This window comes from Grammomys surdaster, unplaced genomic scaffold (assembly GCF_004785775.1).
Source record: "Grammomys surdaster isolate TR1022 unplaced genomic scaffold, NIH_TR_1.0 190, whole genome shotgun sequence".
Lineage (NCBI taxonomy): Eukaryota > Metazoa > Chordata > Mammalia > Rodentia > Muridae > Grammomys > Grammomys surdaster.
In genome coordinates this window covers 2592975-2617582 of record NW_021604635.1, presented here as the reverse complement: position 1 = coordinate 2617582, position 24608 = coordinate 2592975, and the positions used below count along the sequence as shown (strand labels likewise).

Below are 24608 nucleotides of genomic sequence, written 5' to 3'. Positions count from 1 at the left end.
GGGCGTTCGGGGTGGAGCCACGCGGTTGCCGTAGCGACTCGCTTTATTTGTGTTCCCGGCTTTCCGCTGGCGCTACCATGGCCACCCAGCAGCCGTGCCGGCCGAAGTCGAAGCCCCCGGCATGCCGCACGCGGTTGCAGCCCGAGCCGCCGCTGAAGCTGAAGGTGGTGGGGCTCTTCAAAAGCTCCAGCTTTCAGGTGTCGAAGACCATCGCTGAGGTAAGCCCTCGTCCCGGACTCCACGCGCGCCTCAGCCTCCCCGCCGCGGTCCTACGAACGCTAGCCAGGGTCCATGTTCTGTCCTAGGGCTGGATGGGGGACAAATGCGGTTCGCGAGGAAGGCGACCTAGAAAGAGACACGCGAGCGGTCACGGGGAACCGTGTGGGGAAATGGTAATTTCGGAGCACCTATGGATGGAGATGTTAGTCTATGTGAATTTTTTTTATTGGATTATGGATTTACAAAATTCAAAATTACGGAAAAATATTCAAAAGACCATCGCCGAGGTAACCCCTCGCCCCAGACACCACGCGCACCTCAGCCTCCCTGCTGCTGGCTTAAAAAAGAAAAAAAAAAAAACTCCTTACGATTTTTTTTTTAGTAATTTAATTGTGGAAGGTCCTTTCCTTTATAATTTCTGTAGTTGTTTCTGCATTTTAGCAGAATCAGATACTTTTCAGATTCTTAAGAGATGACCCAGAAGTGCTGTGAAGAATCCAAGTATGACTTTGTAAACATGTAGAATGATATAAAACACGAGGAAACAAACAAGCAAATGTAGTCAGGTCAGTCACACCTCTGCACACCTGCAACCTGCAAGCAGGAAAAAACCTGGGGATGTTATGGTGGTGACATTCACGCACCTCTGCACCAGGACTATTTTGTTTGTGCTTGTTTTTTCCAGCTGGAGAGCAAGGGCCGGAGAATTCACCTTCAGAACACACACACAGGCACACACACACACAGGCACACACACACACACCCTGCATCCACAGAGTAAAAGTGCTGTCTTGTGTGAAGATGAAAGCTTTGTGCTTCTGTTTTTTTCTTTTTTTTTTTTTTTTTTTTTTTTTTTGAGACAGGGTTTCTCTGTGTAGTCCTGGCTGTCCTGGAACTCACGTTGTAGACCAGGCTGTCCTCGAACTCAGAAATCCACCTGCCTCTGCCTCCCAAGTGCTGGGATTAAAGGCGTGTACCACCACCACCCCACTGTTTGATTCTTCATTGTTGTTTTAAACCAGTGTTTTACAGCTAAAGTGGTATTTCAGAGTTTGAAGGATACCATTTTTTTCCTTCCTTCCTTCCTTCCTTCCTTCCTTCCTTCCTTCCTTCCTTCTTTCCTTCCTTAGTTGACTTTCTTAAGACATTAATATTTCCTGTGGTTGTTCCACACTGCAGGCAAAGTGTTTGCAACTTTTTTTTTCTTCCTGGGAAGTTCAAGTAGTAAATATGTTAGGTGTTCTGGGACACAGTCTCAGACTTACGTTGTAAAAAACAGTGTGCCCAGGTATGATAACACAGGCCTATATAGTCCTGGCACCCAAGAGGCCAAGACAGGAAGTTGATGGCCAGCCTGGGCTACATAGTAATTAATACCTTGTCTCCATAACAAAGCAAAGCAGTGGACCCAGGATATAAGTGTTCTAATAAAACTTTATTGTAGATGCTGAGTTAGACTTATATGTAATTTTGATGTAACATAAAATATGATTCATCTTTTGATTATTTTCAACCACTAAAAGATGCAGAATTATGCTTGACTGTCAGTTCTTTCAAAAACTGTTCAGGAGTTAACACTTGCTGTAGAGGATATTAAGTCAACAAAGCTATGTTTTTAATATTGTACTAATGTAATTTTCCCTTAAATTTCTGCGTCTTGTGATTCTATTCAAATATGAAAATGTATCAATGTAAATTCAGTTCTAGCTTAATTGAGGCTATTTGATTATAATCCCAATATGTCTGAGTGATCCCAGACGCTTGATTCATAGACTTAGAGTTTTAAAAGGTAAGGATTTAGACGTAGTCCATTCTATAGCAAGTGTGTTACGAACAAGCACAACAGGGCCTAGTTTGAAAACGACTGATCTTATTACTTTAAATAACTCCTTACTTAGAAACAGTGATCATCCTGTAGGATTGCCTGACGCTGAACACAGGCTGTGGAATTGAGAAGAAGTTCTGTTGTTTGGTACCACAGTCTAAGAAGGCAAGTGGCCAGGTCGCTATTGCCATCTTGCGCCCATCCCAGAGTATGATATGCTGTGTCACCCGCGCTTCCTCTTGAAGCCATCTCACTTGATAGAGCGTGCCAGGCCCGTGCCTTTTAGACCACGATGGGGCCTCAAAGCATCATCCTTAGCAATGGAGGTTTGGTTTCTAGCACCATGTCTGCCAGCTTACAGCCTCTTACAACCGCAGCTCCTAGAAATCCAGTGACCTCTTCTCCATCAGCACCCACACTCACGTGAACATTAACCACCTCTCTCTCCAACCCAACACGCACATACATATAATTTTTTTAAAGTCTGTTTTAGAAATAATTTTCTCTGATTCACACACATGAAAAATGTTTGGCCAAAGTACACTCAATACTAAAACGTATCCAGAAGCCTAAACCTATTTAGTGTTTGCTTCTTCTTTCCCTGAAAGGCAAAACCACAATAGTGTTCCTTTGGTCGTTCTCCTTAACATCAATAAATTAAAGCAATAATATTTGTCATTTTTTTTTCTTTGCTACAAATCAAGCACCCATAGATCTACAGAGATTTAAGAGTTTACTTTGTGGGGAGGGGGAGTCCTAAAAGAACATAACAGATCCTAAAACCATTGGTATAAACTCATTTGTTGAATTATGCATCAGTGTCCCACTATATACCAAATGAGTAGCAATATAGGAAAACTAAGACATGCCTTTGCCTTCTCAGTCTTGTTCCCTAGTGAGAGATAAGTCAGTCAGGATCAGAGTGACTTGGTAGAGCCTCTGGGAACAGGCAAGCAGTGTGACCTGCATATGCTGTGTAAAACTCCCTGAAGAGCCCGTAAAGTTGGGGGGAAATGATTTTGACTTTAAAAGTTGGGGGCTGCTGTGGTCACACAGGGAGTCACCTGAAAGCCAGGCGCATTGGAGTCCATGTATAACCCTGAGCCTGGGAAGGGTTACTGAGATGCTGTGTCAGCAAATCTGCTGGGGAGTCTCTGTGGAAGGCCTCTGGTCTCCACACTTGCACACCCCCAGTGTACTCTACCCCCCAAATAAGTGAGTAAATACATACATGAGAATTTGAACTGTTTTATCTTGAAACCTAGACTTTGAAAACCAATTACCCGTCCAGATTTGAAGATCCTGTGATAGTTCCTCTTCAAGAATTTGCTTGGGATCAGTATCTGGAGGAGAAAAAGAGGGTAAGGGATTTGCCAACATCGGGGGTTATTGACAAGTACCTTTCTACATGAATTGTTGTGCAGTTTTGGGAAAACAGCAAATCCAGCTGTGAGTATTTCTCTTAATTGTGTACTTTCCCTAAGTTATTTTAATCATCTTCCCAGATATCTTTCCTAAACAGTAAAACACTTCCAGAATGTTCTTTTAGGTAGCATGTGAGAGAGATACATTTTGAACTGTCAGAGATGACACTTAGCCCTGCTGGCTACTCTTCCTTCTTTATGTGTTGCTAACACTTCCTGTGACAGCCTGGCACTTGGTGTACAGTGACCTGGCCCTTAAGTATAGGTGTGTATATCAGGGATGACAGAGTTGTGTGGGGCTGTTGTGAGGAGCTCTGCTGGCAGGAGCCACCCTCCCATGAGGCAGCTCATTCTCTCGGTTTCTCTCCTAACTGGACCTTTGAAAAACCCAGAGCTGCCTCAGGACCAGCAGAGCTTGTTTGGGATAGATAGTAGGTAAGAGGAAAGCTTGCCTCTGAGATGCCACCTTCCTGAGATGCTTCCTGAGATGCTTACCTGGAGCCTAGAGGGAGGAGGATGTGGGTGTGGCATTCTGACTCAGTCACGTAGCATATGGAGAGGTCATAGCATACACTTATTTGTAGTGCTCAAGATATGGAGGACATGGTTCTAGCATAGGTGGATAGGGAGGAGGGAGACATTCAGATTCTTTACAACTAGGAGTAACCACGGGTCCTGGTTTGCCTGGGAAAATGGAAGTTCAATGTTAAACTAGAGCCATAGAAGAAAAGTGGGACAGTTGGCCAATCGTAACATAAGACACTTCTTGATTAATTTTTATCTATGTGCATGGCTGTTCTCTCTGCACGTATGTCTGTGCACCACATGCATGCCTAGTGCCCATGGAAGCCAAAAGAGGGCACTGGGTCTGGGCCTGGAGTTAGAGACAGTTGTGAGCCACCATGTGGGTGCTGGGAATTGAAGCTAGGTCCTCTGGAAGAGCAGCCAGTGCTCTTAACCGCTGAGCCATCTCTCCAGCTCCTACATAAAATAACTTTGGGAAGTTTTATAATCAAGTTTGTGATATTACCAACTAGCCTCACATTCTCTGCCTGCAACAGTCTGTGATTTGTATCCGTGTGTAAGGTCATCTTGCACATTTCCACCTTCCTCTTCCACCACGGACCCCTCCCTTCCCAGCCCAGACTACCTGGGGATTTGTGTGCGTGCTCCTGCTTGCCTTCCCCTGTTCTGAGTGAGGTTTTCTAGTTCAGCCTTGCTGCCTTACTTGGTCTCTCTCCTTCCTTCTCTCTCCCACCCCCACAGCCATGCTTGTCACCTTAACTTTATTAGTGCCAGCCATGTCTGTGGTAAGTGTAGACCTTCCTGGCACATTTAGTCCCAGTGACTCAGTTCATTAGGCTTAGCTGGCCTTATGCTTCTGCAGAATACAATGATTCCCTATAGGCACAGCTTCAGGGGACACAGGAAAGCCTACCTCTCTACTCATAAACAAACAAACAAACAAACGAGGTCAGCATCATAAGTGAGTAACAGAAAGCTCTAGAAAACATCAAGGCCAGGCTGCTGTCTTGAGGCAAGCCAGCACATCTCCTGATGCACATCAGAGACAGAGGTAAAGTGTTTACATGTCTGTGCCTTCTAGCTCATTGAACAAAATTTCCACAGTTGCGTTTCCCTCTCTTATTACAGGCTTGGGTCTTGCAAAATACAGCAAGAAAACATGCTAGGGATTGCTTAGCCTTTATCAGTGATTCGCCATTGATCATGAACAAGTTTGCTCTCTGGAGTAAAAACCTGGAAACAGGTTTTAAGAAGGGCACAGAAAGCAAGGCAGAGGATAGTGACGCTCCTCCATGGAGCGGGCAACACAGCTCGCTGGCAAATTGAAGGCAAACTGTTGCCCAGGCTAGTACTTCTCCAATTCAGTCTCTAGTCAGCTTACCGATGGGAGCAAGAGGGACAGACAGGGACGTCTGTATGTCCTGTATGGAGAGGGTATGTTGATATTTCATGTTGTAGAGGGGAATCTTAAACACAGCTCAGCAGGTACACACTGCCACCTTCTTGTCTGTTGGCTTATCTTGGATGATGTCTAGAGAATATCCAAATCTGTCAAACAGAGAGTGACAATAAACAATGAGGGAACAGCCTGGGAGGGGTGAGGAGAGAGACACCAGAACTATGAATCTCAGGGTCAAGGCTGCCAGAGGAGCAAGACTGAACTTGGCATGACTGCATTCGTCTCTACTCCTTGTAAGGCATGCTAGCCAAAGAGGACAAGGGAAGGCGTAGTCGGGGTGCTGTCCCTGTCTCCCACATGGCTGGCTTTCTGAATAAACCACAGCTTAAAGATTCAGCTCCTGTTCCGTACTGTAGTGACAGGCAGCAGGAACGTCAATATTTCTGCTTACAGAACCAGCATTTCTCTGGATTTCACTAGAGATGCAGAATCTCTGTCAGCCTGACCCCACGTCTGTCAGTCATATGGGCTCACAAATCAGCTTCCTCTATAACTTGTAAATGGTGGCAGCAAGTCACTCATGGTTTGCCAGGGCTGGCACTGGGAAGCACCAGGCTGGGTCTCTCAGTGGTCGATGTTTCTCTGACCACACCGGGGACGTGCAAAGTTTATGGTGGCATTTCATGGATGAAACTGAGTTTCATTTTAAATTTAAAACTGTTGGGGACAGTGAGTCTTCTTCCTTGTCTTTGATTTATGTATAGACTCCCGTTGGCCCCCAGGAGGCACTTTCTGTTCTTCTCTGTCCAGAGTAATCACTGTCTCATGCCTGAGCCACATATCTTTATTGTGTGCGCACACACACACACACACACACACACACACACACCCTCTCAGTTCTTTGCCCTGAAAACTGTGTCTTACTCAGACCTTTTTCCACAAATGCACACAGTAAAGTGCACCTCATAAATGGAGAAAGGGTGCATTTAGTTCACAAATCAATGCAACAGATGCTCTGTGTACACATTGTTATTACCAGATTTCACCTGTCTCTGATTACAATAAAGAGTGCTTTTTAAGTTATTCTTTGTTCTTCATTATGTTAAGAGTCTCAAAAATGGTAAGGGTTTTTTTTTGACAGCAGAATTCTGAAAGATGGTTTTTAAAAACATATTTTAAGAGATGAAATCCTGGAGTTCACAAATCAGGCTGTAGAATTATTCTCAAGCTCTGGTTTGTGAGTTTAGTTGTTGTTTTTTTCTGTCATTTTCCCCACCCCACCCATTTCTCTGTAGGAACTGAAGGGTGAAACCTGGGTCTATTCCTCCTATGTGATGTGTTTTGTTAATGACCAACTCCTGGGCAATGCATTTGATCTGAAGAAGTGGGCCCAGAAGGTGTGGGATGTGGTTGACGTCCGGCCCTCCGCACTGTATGAGGCGCTTACTCTGGACTATGCCACAAAGTTCTTAAAAGACACCAAGGCAAGTTACACAGATTTCTAATAGAATTTTCCATTATTTGTATTGATTCGTCATTAATCGTTGATATACTCAAAAAGTAGATACACAGGACAAGGGATTCAGGTGTAACCCCCAGGGATCTCTTTAAGGTGGTTTGCAAAGGATTATAGGTTCAGGGTTTGGCTGGGCAAGGCGTGAAGCAGCAGGCTGTGTTTCTTCTCTCCTGCCCAGATTGCCATGCATGAATTACTGCTTTGAGAATAGAAACCCCTTCCGTGTGACCTGTAGTGTGAGCTTCCCAGGAGACTGCGGCAGGAAGATTACACTCTTAATTCTAAGGCCAATTTAGACAGTCTCAAAGCAAATCAGAAGCTCTTGAAGCCTGTTGTTCATTTTGTGCTATGAAACATTTTTAATGAATCTTTGTTATTATATAATTATTAAATATTGTAGTGATTATTATGTATTATTATTAAATATTTTAACAAATCTTTATATATTATTATTAAGGCATGTGTACCGCACCATGCTTGTGGACTTGTTTCTCTCCTTCAGTGATTTATGGTTTCTGGGGTTGAACTCAGGTCGTCAGGCCTGTACAGTAAGTAAGTGATTTCTGAGAGCCAGCTCACGTGTGCCACGTGTGTGCAGGCGCCTCAGAGGCTGGAGGAGGGCTGAAGTTAAGGACTTCTGTGAGGTCCTTGATGTGTGTTCAGAGAACTGAACTTGTGTCCCCTGCGTTCAACCTCTGAGTCATCTCTCCTGCCCTGGCCATGAAATATTTAAATTAATCTTTTCTAACACCTACGTGAGCTGCTGCATTGAGATGACGTCTGAAATATGAAAAGTGTGAACTAAGCTTAACACCAGCGCCCAGGAGTTTATCTGAACTACAGGATGAGGGCAGTTTAAAGCAGGAAAGAGTTGGCAGCAGCTTCGGTGGGAAAGATTGATAGGAAGCATGAGTTTCAGCAGAGACAGACAGACAAACAGACAGACAGACAGACAGACAGACAGACAGAGGAAAGATGGTGTCCTGCTTTGCTTTCTGTAGTAAACACCATGAGCCAGAACAACTTGGGGAGGAAGGGATTTATTTGGCCTGTAGTACATCTTCAAGTGAAGACAGGGCAGGAGCATGAGGCGGCAACCTGGAGTCAGGAACTGATGCAGGCACTGTGGAGGGTGCAGGCACCATGGAGGGATGCAGACACCGTGGAGGGATGCAGGAGCCGTGGAGGGATGCAGGCACCGTGAAGGGATGCAGACACTGTGGAGGGATGCAGACACTGTGGAGGGATGCAGACACTGTGGAGGGATGCAGGCGCCGTGAAGGGATGCAGGTGCCGTGGAGGGATACAGGCGCAGTGAAGGGATGCTGCTTACTGGCTTGCTCTGCTACCTGGCTCAGCCTGCTTTCATGTACAGTCTAGGATAGCATTGCTCACACTGAGCTGCACCTCCTCCATCAGTTAGCAATTGAGAAAATGCCCCACAGTTATGCTCCCAGGCCAGTATGATCAAGGCATTTCCTCAACTGAGGCTCCCTCTGCCCAGGTATGTATAGGCTTGTGTTACATTGACAAAAACTTAACCATGACAGAGATTAAAAAGAAAAAAGAAAAAACCCTTGATGTCATAACCTCTGCTCATGCTGGTCTGTGCCCACAGAACGACCCAGTCCTAGGACCTGAGATGTGTAGAGGCAAAGACTTTGTCTCATGGATCCTTGTTTAACTACTGCCTTGAACAGGAACTAAGCATAGTTGGTACCTAGTGTTTGGCTGAACAAACAGTGCATTCAAAGAGACAGGAGTCGAAGACGCATGGTGTCCCAGAGTGTCAGTGGCAATAAGGACAGACAGGAGTCAGAGACGCATGGTGTCCCAGAGTGTCAGTGGCAATAAGGACAGAAATGGTAGTCAGTAAGGGTGAGAGAGTGAGAGCCTTGGCGTGAGTCACAGTGTCGGGGGTACAACGCTACCGTGGCTCCCTTAAGAAACAGGATGGCTATTGCAGTGGTGCTGACTCACAGTTCACAGGGAAGCTGGGGAAATGGCTTTAGAGACAAGTTAGGAAACAAGAGAGGCCAAATCCCAGGGCAATGGCCAGAGCCATCCATGCCAGGGGAACGTGTGTCCAGGAAGCCACCCCAAGGCTTGTCAGGCACAAGCCCTGGCTTCAGAATGCCACCCTCAACATGAAGAGTTGTGTCTTTACAACACATCCTGAACCTCAGGACTTCAGAGCACTTGTCTGGCAAGCCTAGGCCTCTCACAGGGTGGGAAGAGGGAGAATCAGGCCCTTGAACATTCTAGCAATGCTGGTGAAACCCACTGGGATGTTGCCTAGATGGGAAGGGTGGTCGGATGTTAGGCAGACACAGAAACCCAGCAGATCCTAAAGGAAACAGGCCAGCCTGTGGTTTACTATTCGTTCTAAACCAGAGATTTGTATCCACAAGGAAAATAGTCCAGCAGAGCTTCTCACAGACTATGAGATAATCTCTTTGCTTTGGGCTGTGCCAAAGCAAGCTGCTAGCAAGCAGGGAGGGTATTTGGAAGGCGATGTAGTGACATATGCTAGCAAGAATGAAAGTGTGAATCGATGGGTGGCATTGAGAATGGGGGACCTACATTCCTGAGAAAAGACTTAAGAACTTTTACCAAGGGTTCTCTTGTTGAACCAAACCAAGAATCTATTTCTTGGAATGTCATGCTAGACAAATATGTTTGTGTGTTTGGCTCCTGGTGACAGGGATGTATTTGTCTGTCTTGAAGAGCATTTTTCTAATTATCTTTGGTTTGGTTTGGTTTGATTTGGCTTGGTTTGATTTTTTCCTTTTGGTGGTTATTTTTAAAGTAGGGACTACATATAGCCCCAGCTAGCAGCAAACTAGAGATGCCCCTGCCTCTTTAGAGCTGTCATTAGAGATGTGTTCCACTAAAGTCCTCCAGCGTTATCTGCTCCCGACAGCCATATAAGGATAATCAGTTGACTGTCTTTATTTCAGGCAAGCTAATTATGCCTAAATAGACTTTCATTCAATTCCCCAGTCCACCATAACTTCTGACATAGCCACTTGTCCATTCTACTGTGACGTTTATTTAGACCTGTTCTTTAGCTACAGAAGCTAAGAGACTCAAACAAGTTAATGATAATTACCTAGGCACTGTGTAATCCTGTACTATTGCCTGTAACCCAGCTCTCAGGAGGCTGAGACAGGAGGATTTGCGTGAGTTCAGGGTCAGCCTGAACTCCAGACCAACCTGGGTTGAACTGGGAGGTACTGTCTGAAAACAATAACAGAAAACTTTAAGTACACCTACTATGCTCTTAACCCTTCCATGCTGGACGCCAGACAGCACAAGTATTATTTCAGCATTTTAACTGAAAGAATTTAAAAGATCAGAGTGACATAAAACAACACAATATTTTTAAAGAAATATCATATGATTCCCAGATTCCGGAGGAAGAAGGGAAGACAAGTTATGTACTACATTAATTAAGTTGGCTTTCTGTTATATGACAGTGATGGCCAAGATCTGAAATGCACCCTACCAGACGTATGATTACTCTGAGAGATAAGGAAGATCAAGGCTGGGGGATTCGTCTTGGATGTCGTTTTGTTTTGTTTTGTTTTGTTTTGTCTTGTTTTGTTTTTGAAACATAGCTCAGGCTAGCCTGAAACTCACACTATATCCCAGGCTATCTTTGGACTCACAGCAGTCCTCCTGCCTCAGCTTCACAAATGTTGGAAATACAGACATGACCACCATGACCAGTTTTGGATGCCCTCTTATGGGGCTAGGCACAGCCTCAAAAACAGTTGTCTCTGGCAGGAGGTGCCTCATGTGACACGTGAGGACTGTAGACAGGAGAGGGTGGATGAAGGTGACTAGAAAGCATTCCCCCTTCTCTTTCTTGTCTGTGCTGCCAAAACCATAGTGGGAACGGTGGCCTTAATTTCCCAGTCAGAATGGGCGTGGCTTGGTTTCAGCTGGTCTCCAGTCTCTGAAATCCAGGACACACAGTAACCAACTCCATGACACTCGCTTGAATCTTTTCCAACCCTACTCAGAAGAGTACAGAAGAATCCCTAGTTTGTTCTTTCCCTGGGAGGACTGTCCCCTGTTCCTTTCCACTGTGAGCTCAGGAATCTCTGAATTTCTAGGCCATGAACTCTCAGTCCTGCATAAGTTAACACTGTTCAAGGCTTCACTGAGAGGGCTTTTAACTAGTATGTAATGTGGGTTATAAAGACTTGGTAAAATAAATTTTAAAATTCCTTTAAGTCATTAAGTTTACTGTTGAGTTTTCTGTTGGTATTATGGTTTAGCTTGCATTTGCTGTATTGTGGTTAAAATCTTATCACTGAAAAGAATGCTTTATTTTTTTTTTAACATTGCTAAAACTTTCTTAACATTGACCTGCATTGTTTTTCTCCCTAATTGTAATAGCATGATTTTGTGTTCTTGGACATTAGTATTGATCTTTCTCCAATTGGAAGACTGATTTTTGAAGTAAGAGAATTTTGCTATCTTTTTCAAATAAGTTTTGGGGAGTCTGTAATTGATCAATATTGAGTAATCTTTGAAACCTTTCGTCTTTCTTTTGTAGCTATATTGTGACACGTGTCCCAGAACATGTACAAATTTTCAGGTCTTGTGCACAGGAACATCTGGGTTTTCTGAGAGAGGCATAAAGCTTCATTACAAAGATTCAATTTTTCATCGAGTTGTCCAGAATGGCTGGATACAAGGAGGAGGTGAGCTGAAAACTGTAACTATCATCGAAGCAGAATGCCCAAACTTTCATTCATTTACCTTGATAGGATTCGTAAAGAGTCAGGCCTGGCCTCCAGTTTGCATCTGCCTCCTGAATGCTGGTATTAAAGGTGCGCACTGCCACGCCTGGCCTTGGGCGGTCTCTGAGTGTTAGGGTGAGGCGTGTGTATATGCAGGCACCTTTGTTTAGTCTTTTGTATCAACAATGAATAGCATAATTTAGATTTTCCATGCTCTTTTCCAAATATATTTTCTCTATCTGCTTATTGTTGTATCAGTCTCTATTTTAAAAAAGAATGCACATGCCTGCTATAGCTAGCTTGCTTATACATGGATACAATAGCTCTGTCCTCCAGCCAGTATTTATTGAACATGGTACAGAGGAGAGGGAGGACCAGAGAGCTAAAGGAAGTAGAGTGTAGGGGTGGGGGAGGTGGGGCTACAGAAGACAGACCTGCTTACCTCTCAGGTGTGAGTGGATATAAAAGAACTTGTACCAGGAGTCTTTAGAACGGGAATATTGCCTAAGCCAAAGTATGCAGCTCCTATAAACACCAACTACAAACAAAAGACCCTCTCATTGTTCTAAAAGGAATTTTGTTTCCAAAACATTATTTAAATAAGTAAGTTGTCATTGTGGATAGCTATGTTTTTTACAGTGCCAGATGTCAAATTCAGGGTCTTATACATGCTGAGCAAGTTCTACCACTGAGCTACACTCGTAACCAAGAGTAATTAAAGGGATGAAAAGCATCTACTTGTGTGTGTGTATGTGTGAAGGTGGGTTGGGTTCCTGCAAGTTTGTATGCACATGTGCAGTGGCCAGAGGTCAACCTTGGGTATGTACCATTCCTCAAGAGATGTTTACGTCATTTGTTGAGATAGGGTGTCTTATTGTGATTGGCACTTGCCAGTTAAGCTAGGGTGACTGGACAGTCAGCTCCAGGGTCCACGAGCTCTCTAGCATGTACCACGCTGCTTCCTTTTTACATGGATGGTGGGGAACAGACTTGGGTCTTTGTGGTTGCGCAGAAAACACTTTACCATGTGAGCTACCTTCCCAGAACCTAGAGAATCTATTTTCACTCATGTTCAAAAAGGAGTTGAACAGATGGCTCAGTGGTGAAGAGCACTTGTTCTTACAGAAGACCTGGGTTCAATTCCTAGCACCCAGACAGCAGCTCACAACTGTCCATAACTCCAGTTCTAAAATGCACATAATACACAGACATATGTGTGAGCAAAACACACACATAAAACAAATATTTGCTGGGCATGGGGGTACATGCCTTTAATCCCAGCACTGAGGAGGCAGATCATTGTGAGTTTTAGGCCAGCCTGGTCTACAATGTGAGTTCTGAGACAGGCAGCATTGTTACCCTGAGAAACCCTGTCTCAAAAGAACTTTTCCCATTTTGTTTGCTCAGTTTAAATCTTTCCAGTTCTCTGAAAAGCAGCGTGAACCATAGAGAAACAGCTGTAGTAAGTGCATCTGTGTGAGCATCTTTTTAAATTGTGGCCATATGACAATTTAATACTTTTCAAAGGTTTTCCATTATAACTTACAGAATCGATAAACATTGAAATGATTACAGGCTAAAGAGAAGTGATCATTGTAGTATTTTCAGTTGAGCATCTTACTCTAGACTTGATATAAGATGTAAGCAGAATCAAACTTAAGGCATCTGCTCTTTGCCGTCGCTGCATTCTGACCTGACTGCTGTCATTTCTTAGACATAGTACAAGGACGTGGAGATGACGGAGAGTCTATTTATGGGCCAACATTCGAAGGTATGTAGCTTTCAAGTTTGTCAGTCATAGTACCTGATTATTGAAATTTAAAAGGATTCAAATAAGACAATTTGTGATAGTATTTAGTAGAAACAAGAGTTTCAAAGAGTGCTACCCTTCAGACTGGAGATGTTTTTGACATGGAGCTTTGTCTTACTGGCGCTGGAGACGTAGTTGAGTTGATAGTATGCTCGCTTGCTAGCATGCATGAGCTCAGGGTTTAATCTCCTAGACCACATCAGCTGCTGGCCCATGCTTGCAGTCCCAGCACTGAGGAGGTAGAGACAGGATGGTCAGGGTTCAAGGTCATCCTCAGATATGTAGAGTTGGAAGCCAACTTGAGCTACAGGAGACTGTCTCAACTGTCTCTTGGTCCACTCCACAGAAGCTTTGTATACACGTTTACCTGCCTATTTCTTTAGGATAAATCTCAGTGTGCTAATTAGTTCCCTCTTATTCTGCCAGGTAGTAGAAATGGTATTAAAGATTACTAGAGTCCTGGCAAAATGCCAACAAAGCAAATTTGAAGAGGCTGTCACTGATCAATTGGATCAGTGGAAATTTGACCTCCATAAAAAATAGTAATTGCAATTGGTTGGAGGACAACATATATTTTAAACCTACGACTTCGTAGTGATATTGTATTATAAAATAGTCTAACTGGTTCCCTTTGGAGGAATGATAGAAAAAGAGTTCATTATCTTGGGGCTAGAGAGATGGCTGTGTGTTTAGGAGTGCATACTGCTTTTAGCAAGGGTCTGAATTTGGTTCCCAGCATCCATATTAGGTAGCTCACAGCCACCTATAACTCCCGCTCTAAGGGATCCAATGCCCTCTTCTAGACAGCGTGGGTACTTACACTCACATGCACACACACACACACATACTTAAGTAAATAAAAATAAATATTTTCTAAAAAATTATCTTGGAAACTGAGGTAATTAAACATCTATTTGTCCTTCTCTGTGTGAACTATATCAGTCTATAGATAAAGAGAAGTGTTTAAGCTGGATATGGCCTCACACACATTTAATCCCCGAACTCAGGAGGCAGAAGCAGGCATGTCTCTGTGAGTTGGAGTGAGTTCCAGGACAGCCAGAACTTCTTAATGAAATCCTACCTCAAAAATAACATTAAGAGATAGATAGATAGATAGATAGATAGATAGATAGATAGATGAAAGAGAGAATCATCTCTTTATAAAAGTATTCCAGAGGCTGGAGAAATGGCTCAGTGAGCAAGAGCACTTGCTGCCCAAGCATGAAGACCCGAGTTTGGATTCTAGCACCATAGAAGAAGCTGGGCATGGTTATATGTGCCTGTATCCTGTGTGTGTCCAGAGTGGGGGATGCTGGGGCTTATGATGGCCAGCTTAGTTCCAGATTCAGTAAGAGACCCTGTCTTAAAGAAACAAACTGAAGAATGATAGTACAGGACACCCTGTCTTAGTCATTGTTCTGTTGCTGCAAAGAGACACCATGACCAAAGCAATGCTTACTGAAGAAAGCATTGACTTGGGAGCTTTCTTACAGTCTCAGAGGGTTAGTCCATTATCATCACAGTGGGGAGCAGGTAGCAAGCCCAGAGAGGAAACACTGGGCCTGGCATGGGCTACTGAAACCTCAAACCCCACTCCCAGCAACACACCTGCTCCTACAAGGCCACATGGCCTAATCTTCCAAATAGTCTATGGACTGATAATTAAGTATGTAAGTACACCAGCCATGGGGACAGTTCTCACTCAAACCTCCATAGGCCTTTACACCAGCCATGGGGACAGTTCTCACTCAAACCTCCATAGGCCTTTACACCAGCCCATGGGGACAGTTCTCACTCAAACCTCCATAGGCCTTTACACCAGTCCATGGGGACAGTTCTCACTCAAACCTCCATAGGCCTTTACAAGCATGTACACAGGTTCAGGTACCTGCACATGTTACCTGCACATGATGTGTGTATACCAATTCTCTCCCTCCCCGCTCCCTCCCCCCCCACACACACATACACACACATACACACACATACACACACACTTAGTAAATGAGAAAGAAATACTACAGTAGAATAGCAGCTTCTTCCTGGCTACAGTGAGATGTAGGTATAGGCCTTTGTTGGATTAGCCCCTCTGAACACCATGGAGATAAAGACAGCAGAAATTCTGTGCCTCTGTTGAAAGGCTGCACTACCAAGGGGTAGGGCAAGCCTCTGCATCCTGCTACAGTCAATTCCTTTGCAGTGTGATGTATTCCAAAGAAATCTCCTTATTGGGGCTGGTGAGATGGCTTGGCACTGTGTAGACCTGGCTACCTGTGTCCAGCCCCTAAAACCCATGCTAGAAGGAGAGGCCAATTCCAAACTGTTGTCCTCTGACCTTCACATGCATGTGTGGCACATATGCACACACACACACACACACACACAATTTTAAATCCTTTTACAGAAAGTGTCAGGGGTAGAGAGATGGTTTGGTGCCTACGAGCGCGTGATGCTCTCACAGAAAACCTTGGCCTGCATCCCAGCACTCACAGTTCACAGCTGCCTGGCACTCCAGCTCAGGGGATCTAATGCCCTCTTGTGGCCTTTGTGGATATCAGCCACGCACATACATACACTCAAAATTAAAATAAATGAGTCTTTTTTTTTAAAAAGTGCAAAACAAACCTTTGCATCACGCAATACCATGCACTAAAAATCACGTTTATGGCAAAAGCAAAATTTTCATTAAAGTTCATCAGTGGCATATTAAAACAGAAGACAGGCTGGGCGTGGGGTGGAGGGGGGAGGAGGCTGATGAGTAAGGCACTTGCTTCAGGACCAGATTTCAGATCCCTAACAACCCTCATAAAAGCTGGGCTGTCTCAGCAGCCTTTCTCTGATTTTAGCACTAAAGAGACAGAGATGAGGGATCTCGGGGCAAGCTGGACAGCTAGACTTACAAACCAGGGAGCCCTGGGCTCAGCGAGAGTTACCCTACCTCAGTGTGTAAAGAGGAACTGCAGTTGAGGAGGACACTGGCCATCCACCTCTGCACACAGTTTTAAGTAACTACTATAATAAATATAGGCTTTACCTTGAAAACTAGAGGTAAATCCGTGAAGAGTTCTGTGAGTCAGGCAGGCCTTGAAATCTTCTTTCCTTAGTTTGAGGCCCAGCTATCCAGGTAACTATGTGTTAGCTAATTAAGCTAGCATTGAACCCAACACCTTATACATGCTAGGTTAGGGACCTGACCTCTGAGCTAAATCACCAAGCCAGAACTTTACAGTCAGTGGATAATGGCTTGCTTTGTCATGCACTACTTGGTTTGTACACTTGAACATGGAGGCTGTATGAGTTATGTTTCTGTGACAAAGTATCTGACAAAAGCAATGTAGGGGAAGAAGGGTTTGCTTTGGCTCACAGTTTGAAGGTGTCGTCCGTCGGAATGGGGACAGCATGATAGCAAGAGTTTGAAGCAGCAGATGATGTCTCATCCGGTAGGAGCAGAGAGACGGATGCTGTGCTCAGCTCATGTCTTCCGCTTGCTCAGTCTGAGCCCCCAGCCATTCGATGGCGCTGTCACATTGAGAGTAACGATTCCCTGTTCAGTTAAACCTTCTGGGGAAACATCTCGTGGACACTCCCCGAGCTGCATTTTCAAGGTGACTGAAAATCCTGTCAGGTTGGCGATGAGACTAATTATCACAGAAACAAATCTGGGGGTGATGCTTCTAAAAATGGTGGCTTCCTCAGCACCTCTCTGTTCTTTCACACGTAGCCTTACACGTTTGCACTTACACACCCAACGCCATCCTTCTCCTCAAAAGCCAACCTGTAGGAGGCCAGAGATGAAAGTGGTTTTGAATATGAAGGAAATAACCACAGATTACTTCCTTCATCATAAAATATGTAGGCGCACACCTGAGCCAGTTCAAGTGACAGTGGTCCTCGGACTATAGCCACGGGACAAGGGTCCTGCTCACGCATGGGACAGGAAGCACCATGTACCACAGTATCTAAGGGCTGGGACAGAGCTCTGTGTAAGAGCTGCAGGGGAGGGCCAGAGCCATGGTGTATTTCAGAAAAGTTTATCATGCTCCCGTTAGTTGTGTGAACAGAGCTCCACTGCTAAGCGGCCCGAGGAAGCCTGTTGCCATTTACTGTGAGCAATGCATATCCCAAGGTCTTTAAGCTACATAAAGGCAAATGAGCTGAATGCTCAAGTCGTAGTTCTAATAAGATTTCACAGCTTTAAAAAAGTTGACATAAATATCTGAAAGTAAAACCAATGAGGATGTTTACGGTTTGGAGTCTATGCTAAGTGTGATGAAGCCCGTTATCAGAGCTTTCTTTGTTTCTTACACATTGTTGGAAATGACAGATTGTTCAGTGACCCGCGATTGCTCTTTCCTAGATGAAAACTTCTCGGTTCCTCACAATAAAAGGGGAGTTCTTGGAATGGTCAACAGAGGTCACCATACCAACGGGTCACAGTTCTACATCACACTACAAGCTGCTCCCTATCTGGATAAAAAATATGTGGCGTTTGGGTATGTATACCATAGGTTTTTCTGTATAATAATCATACATATGAAATGTTACCCCAAAATATTTGCATGATTATTGCACATAGTCTATGATTAGCCAAAGATAGGGCTAAAAGCAAAAGTCGTGCAGACACATTTAGCAATAAAGAGTTCTAACAACCGTGCTGTCCACAAACTAAACGAGGCTTAGTGAGTAGAGGCGCTTGCTGCACAATCCTGGGGATAGAAGTTCAGTTCCTGGAACTCACGTAAGCGTGCAAGGAGATCCAACTTCATAAACATTGTCCTCTGATTTCAATACATGTACCATGCTCTACACACCACATACATGAATCATACATAAACACACACAATTTTTAAATACAGAAATTAAACACAGCTATGGTAATGATCTGTCTACTCATCTGTCTGTCTGTCTACCTATATGCACCTACCTTACCTCTAATGACTATTAGACTATTAGTAAGACGCTCATTAGGCTGCGGGCCACGGTGGGTAATGGACACACTTTCCATTACTCCTGTGTTCTGTTCTCTGCTGAGTTACTGCTGAGCCACGAGGAAGCAAGCAGCCTGTCTTTCCTGGTGATGCTGTAGACCATTTCTGAGTATTTATTAGGTTGTTTCGGCCCCTCCCGGGGGCCATCTATTGCCTCTGCAATTCATGAATGACTTTCATGTCGCTGTCCACTTCAACAGCAATAGTGCCTTCAGTTTATTGCTTTCTGTGGAGAGAGTAGGAAATTAATGTTCTTCCAAAATGTAGCTTTTATTAAATGACTTTTCAACCACAGACTCATAACTTAAAATAATGAGTTGTTTTTTCTCACACCAATAAAGTATTCTGATTTTGGAAATGTTTTTGTTGCTTTTGTTTGTGAAAATGCATAATGCATTCCCTCTCTCTCTCTCTCTCTCTCTCTCTCTCTCTCTCTCTCTCTCTCTCTGTGCGTGTGTGTGTGTGTGTGTGTGTGGCTTTTGGCCTTTTTTTTAGACAGCGTCTCACTATGTAGTTTTGGCTGTCCTAGAACTCACACTGCAGACCAGGTTGGCCTCAAACTCAGAGATCCTCCTGCCTCTGCCTCCCTAGTTCATGAAAGTGTGCTGGAAATGCGTGCTTGAATTAATTATATATGCAAATAACTATATCTCTTCTTGGATAATTTAAATATCCTCTTTCATCTTGCTGATGATCCTCACCCGTCTACCCCATTATAGCCGCCTTTCTCAGACACGACTGTGACTCCATAAAACTGCAGTGCGTCCATTACTACCGGCTCCTGCAGGCACACAGAGTGTACATACAGTCAGTGTGGCTCCTGCAGGTACACAGAGTGTACATACAGTCAGTGTGGCTCCTGCAGGTACACAGAGTGTACATACAGTCAGTGTGGCTACTACAGGTACACAGAGTGTACATACAGTCAGTGTGGCTCCTGCAGGCACTCAGAGTGTACGTACAATGTGCACTCCTCACCACCCCTCCTGCCCCACACCCTTTCTCAGCCATTAGTTTTGCTATTTTCTTGATTCTGAATGACTCTTGATACTGAATCTTGATACTTTTTCTTGATTCATTCCATAAGAGTTTTATGGGGCACCTGCCATCTGCTATTACTCATGGTTAGAGTGACAAGACACAGGCTTGATTCTCAGAGACATTAGACCCCACAGAAAGAACCCCACCAAAACCAAAGAAGCAAATAAAAAGCAGGGACTGCATATGATCTACTTGGAAGGCTTGAAGTAGGATTAAGATTACACCCCGAGTTCCAGAGTAAAAGCCAAGGCCGATCCTTACGCCCCCTATGGGTGGATGTCTTGCTTGCAAGGACTCCTTGGCTGTCCTTGGAGAACTCATTTATTGTCATTGCCACTTTGGCCTCAGGGAGGCAGTGTGTCCCTTTTATTGTTCAGCTCGAGCTGACCTTTCCCCTGAGCTCTCCAAATAGTATTTCTCCAAATAGTAGTTTCAGAACCCCAGAGAACACAGAGGGAGCTGGAGAAAGGTAATAACAAAATAGGCAGCCAGCCTTGTTGGGGTGGATGAGGTACACACCTTCCTGCCCTCGTGAAGCTGCTGTTTCCCTGGGATCTCCTAGCGTTTCAGCTTCTAGAAGCCCACGTGTGGTTAGCAAGGCCTGGAGAACAGAAGTTTCATGTCTGTCCAAGGCCAGTCCTCTTTCCAAGTTCTGATATGTGAAGGGAGATGACGTTAGGACAACCCATCAGGAGACAGTGCAGCAATCCACAGCACGGCCTTGCCCAGGGTCCCTCGGGGAAAGAATCTAAAACTGCACGTTTGTAAGAGCTCCATGCATACACATGGATGCATACACATGGTAGAAGTGTCAGGAAGTGTGCGTTGGGGATGGTGGTCGGGGGTTTCGTTTCCAGAGAGTTCTAAGGTGCGAAGGATCCCTGGAAGGCTGTGTCAGCTAGGGAGCTAAAGTGAGCTAAACATTAGCCACAGAGAGGAAGAGGAAATTACAGGGAATCAAATCAGTGTTTAGAAAGAATGAGGAGCTCTTCCAGTGCCCTAAGGAACAAGAAACGCAAGCCTACAGCTCAGATGCTCCAGCTAGAATGTGACGTCCGCGGGAGAATAGACGGGAGAGACCAGGGCCACTGGGCGTAGGTGCCATGCACGCTTCAGGGTGTGGCCTTTTTCCAAAGACGACGAGGAACTATGGAAGAGTCTTATGAGCAACTTGAGTGGCTCATTGGGAAGATTTCCGTAGAAGTCAAGAGTAACCGGGAAGAGAATGAGAGTGTATGGAGCCCAGTTAGGAAGGTCTAGCCATGACAGGTAGATGAAATTCTATCTATAGCTCAAGCAGCACAGGCAAGCTAAGAGGGAGGGAGCAGAGGCCAGTGATAGTCAAGTTACATTCATGGAGCTTGGTGACTCTAGAGATGCTGAAGGCAGGAGCGTAGCAGGGTCTGGACCAGTGTTGTACTTTCTGAAATGATGGCAATTTATAGTCTCAACTGCCCTGTACAGCAGCAGCCACCAGCCACCGGATGGCCAAAGAAACTAAGAAAATAGACTTAATTTGATTCTGAGACTCTGTGTGTGTGTATCTGTGTGTGTGTTGCGTGCGTGCGTACGTGCGTGCGTACGTGCATGCCTGTGTGTGTGTGTGTGTGTGTGTGTGTGTGTGTGTGTGTGTGTGTTTGCTTGTATATGCCTGCTGATGCCAGAAGAGGGCATTGGATCCGTGGCGCTAGAATTAGAGGTGGTTGTGAGCCTTCCAATGAGAGAGAGCACTGAACTCTTAAGAGCAAGTGCTCTTAACCAGCGAACCATCTTTTCCATCTCTGGATCTAAATACATTTAAATACCCACCTATTGTCATTGGCCTCCACACTGCCAGGTCTATAGTAACTCCTAGGTTTGAGAACTGGATAATAAGAAGTTGGAACCACCCACCACGAGTGCCACAAGGAGGAGGATTTACAAGAGTTCAGTTGAGGCTGGCTAAGTTGCATTTAAGATTGGTACTATAGGCCAGGCCTGAGGAAACTAGGGGAGAGAGATTTAAACACCTCAGGGCTGGGAGTACATTTAGAAGCAGTCTGATTGGTAGCAGAGCTGAAGCCAGAGACTAATGTCACCATTCTAGAACAGTCCCTAGGCTTTGCTCATCTTGTTCCCACTGTCTCCCTTCAGTCTGATGAAGTCCTGTCCAAGGATTAGGCAGGCTTCTTGGGCCTCTGGCACATTGTGAACAACTTAACAGCAGCGACTGGGTCTTGAATACCTTGTACCCTAATACTCATCCCAGTAGAGGGGCACATAGTAGGTGCCCATTCAATATGTGTGAGACTGGATTGGGAAAAGCTTCCTGCGCTCCCTCATGAGACAGGTGGATCTGCATCTGTCTTCTGCTCACATGGACTTGTATTGACCTTTGCCCCCATGTCTCCTCTTGCTGTCACAGCTCCACAGACTGAGTGGTTTACAGGTATTTTCTGGAAGCTGGGCAGTCTAAGAGCATGGTGCTGGGCGTCTGGGGAAGGCTTGCAGACTGTGTCATAATATGAAGATAACTCAGTCCTGAAAACCATGGACCATTTATGACGGCCAATCCCTAATGATCCAGTCACCTCTCAAAGCCCTCCCTGCTTAATCTCACACAGTGGTGGTTCATCATGAGCTCTGGAGAAAATATTTACATAGAAACTGTGTCGAGCTTCCTATTGGGATGATAAAATGAAGCCGAGAGGCAGATGACGAGGATACAAGTGTGGTCATGGGTGGCACTGGTCACACCTGTCAAGGTTTATGTAATAGAACTCGCCCCAACTCCTCTGAGCTACTGACATAACCCAAGCAATGGCAGGAGACACTGGTCTCCTAGGCCTGTCTCCATGCCTTACACTGATAGGTTTGTTTGTGGGGTTTTTTTTGTTGGTTTTTGTGTATGTGTGTGTTACAGTTCTGTTTATGTATCTGTGTGCACATGTGTATTGATGCACAATCATGCCTGTATGTCCACGTGGAAGCCAGAGGTCAAAGGTGACTTCCTGTCTCTCTCCACCATATTTTTAAATTTTTAATTAAATTGATCTAAACATCCAGTAATGAGTTTCAGAACCAACCACATATTTCCTGTGAGAAATTCACTTTAAGTATGGTGATATCAATGGGCTAAAAGGTAATGCTAATCAGGACTGGAGAGATGGCTCAGCAGTTAAAAGCTGTACTGCTCTTGCAGAAGACCTGATTTCTACAGAGTGTAACTTTAGGGCCAGTGAGATCTGATGTTTTTGGTTTCCAAGGGCACCTGTGTACACACACGGGCACACGACTTGGATTTTGCAAAGGTTCTGAAATTTGACACCAAAGATATAAGCAATGCAAGAAAAAAATAGGTGAATTGTGACTGAAACCACATTAAAAAATTGTACATTAAAGGGTGTCATCGAGAAGGTAAAAAACAACCTACACCAACAGCATGGAAATAAATAAGAAATACCCCCAGGCATGGGCGATATAGCCTGGCTAGTTGAGTGCTTGCCTGTATGAACGAGGCCCTGGGGTCCATCTCCAGCATCCCAGCACAAACCTGAAAGGCTTAGCCGTATTACATACATGCACCTTCCTTTTAGAGACACTCATCGACACTGGAGCTTAGCAGTATGGCATAGGCTGGCTGACCAAAGAACCCAGGGATGAGTCAGCCTGTCTGTCCCATCACCAACCCAACCCTGGGCTTGCACACATGTTCTGCTGTATCTGTCTGGCGTGTGTGTAAGCATTAGGGCTCCTGGCCTTGGTGTGTAGTCACGTTAAGTGAGCCATCTCCACAGTTTCCACGCCACTGTCTTCTAGCTAAAAACATCAAAAGTCTAGCGTCACTCAGGGGTGCTAGCTCAAGGCCAGCGAGTGTCTGCAGAGGCCCAGGCTAGCATGGGCTCGAGTCCTTATTCATGTGCCCAGTGAGTGGGGGTTAGGTGCCTAGTATGTGCTAGGCTTTGAGCAAAAGTGTACCTCTGCCCTCAAGGTATAATCAAAAGTTAACAAAAATAAATAGATAAAAGATTCCAGGGCCAGTGAGGGTGCTCGGTGGTTAAAAAGCACTGCTACACAAGCCCGATGATCTGGGTTTGATTCCTGGACCCCATGGTGGGAGGAGGGAGCCTCCTCCTGAAAGCTGTCCTCTTACCCGCACACATGCACACCTGCACACTCACTCACACCCCTCTGGCACACTCTGCAGAGGGAAAGGGGGAGTGAGGGAGAGTAGTATTAAATTTAAATTTAAAGATATTTCACCCTTGTAAGCAGCACTGATAGTGAAGGGAACCTACTACAAATACGAATCCTTGAAACCCTTCCCCAAGAACCTACAGACTGAGATGAGAGCTGAGGTAGGCCAGGAGATGGCCAGGCAGAGGGAAGGGGGTTGGCTATAGCCAGAAAGTACCAGATGGTTAAAGTACTGGAAGCCAATCTGTGTGGGGCAGAACAAAACATCTGTGAGGGGCAGTGTGCACAACAGGCAGGCGTGGCGGGGGCACAGGAGGAGTTCTGGTCCTCATCTTAAGACAGTTAAGAATTACTGAAGGGTCTAGAGCAGAGAGGTGACATCAGATTTGTGTTTCTGACAGTTCCTCCTGCCTGCAGTGAGAAGGTTGCCAGGAGGATGGCTAGGCGCCAGAGCAAATGCAGGGGAGAAGCAGGCGAAAGCTGCATCAGCAAGCAGCCTCAAGGCAGGAGGGACCACTGCCTGAATAGTGGTGCTGGGCAGATAGGCAGCAAAATGGCACACCTAGAGCCATGTGGTAAATAGATATTTACAAATGCAGTTAATTGGTAATAGCCTTAGCTATCATTGGGCAGGACCCCATCTGTGATTGTAGGCTCTATGTGGAAATTCGTGACTGACCACACTTCTATTCCCTCCTATGCAGGCAACTAATCGAAGGAACCGACGTTCTTAGACAACTAGAATTAGTCCCAACAGAGAACGAGAGACCGTTGCTTCTTTGCAGTATTGCAGACAGTGGAATTCTTTATACATGATTCTCATACCAATCACACTTTCTGTGATGCTTTATTGCTGTGCATTGGATCAGCTGTTTTCTATATTTGATTAAATGGTGCTTGATAACATTTGATTTGAAGGCAATGGCAGACACAT

At 44.9% G+C, this 24608-nt stretch overlaps 1 protein-coding gene across 1 annotated transcript; it reads left to right on the top strand.

The window, feature by feature from the left end:
- Nucleotides 1-41: 41 nt before the first annotated feature.
- Ppil6 (peptidylprolyl isomerase like 6) lies at nucleotides 42-24578 on the top strand. Its single transcript, XM_028769081.1, has 8 exons — nucleotides 42-218; nucleotides 3310-3405; nucleotides 6688-6876; nucleotides 11316-11378; nucleotides 11476-11623; nucleotides 13377-13433; nucleotides 17827-17962; nucleotides 24379-24578. The coding sequence occupies exons 1-8, from the start codon at nucleotides 78-80 to the stop codon at nucleotides 24488-24490; spliced, it is 942 nt and encodes a 313-aa protein (XP_028624914.1). The 5' UTR covers nucleotides 42-77; the 3' UTR covers nucleotides 24491-24578.
- The last annotated feature ends 30 nt before the right edge of the window (nucleotides 24579-24608 follow it).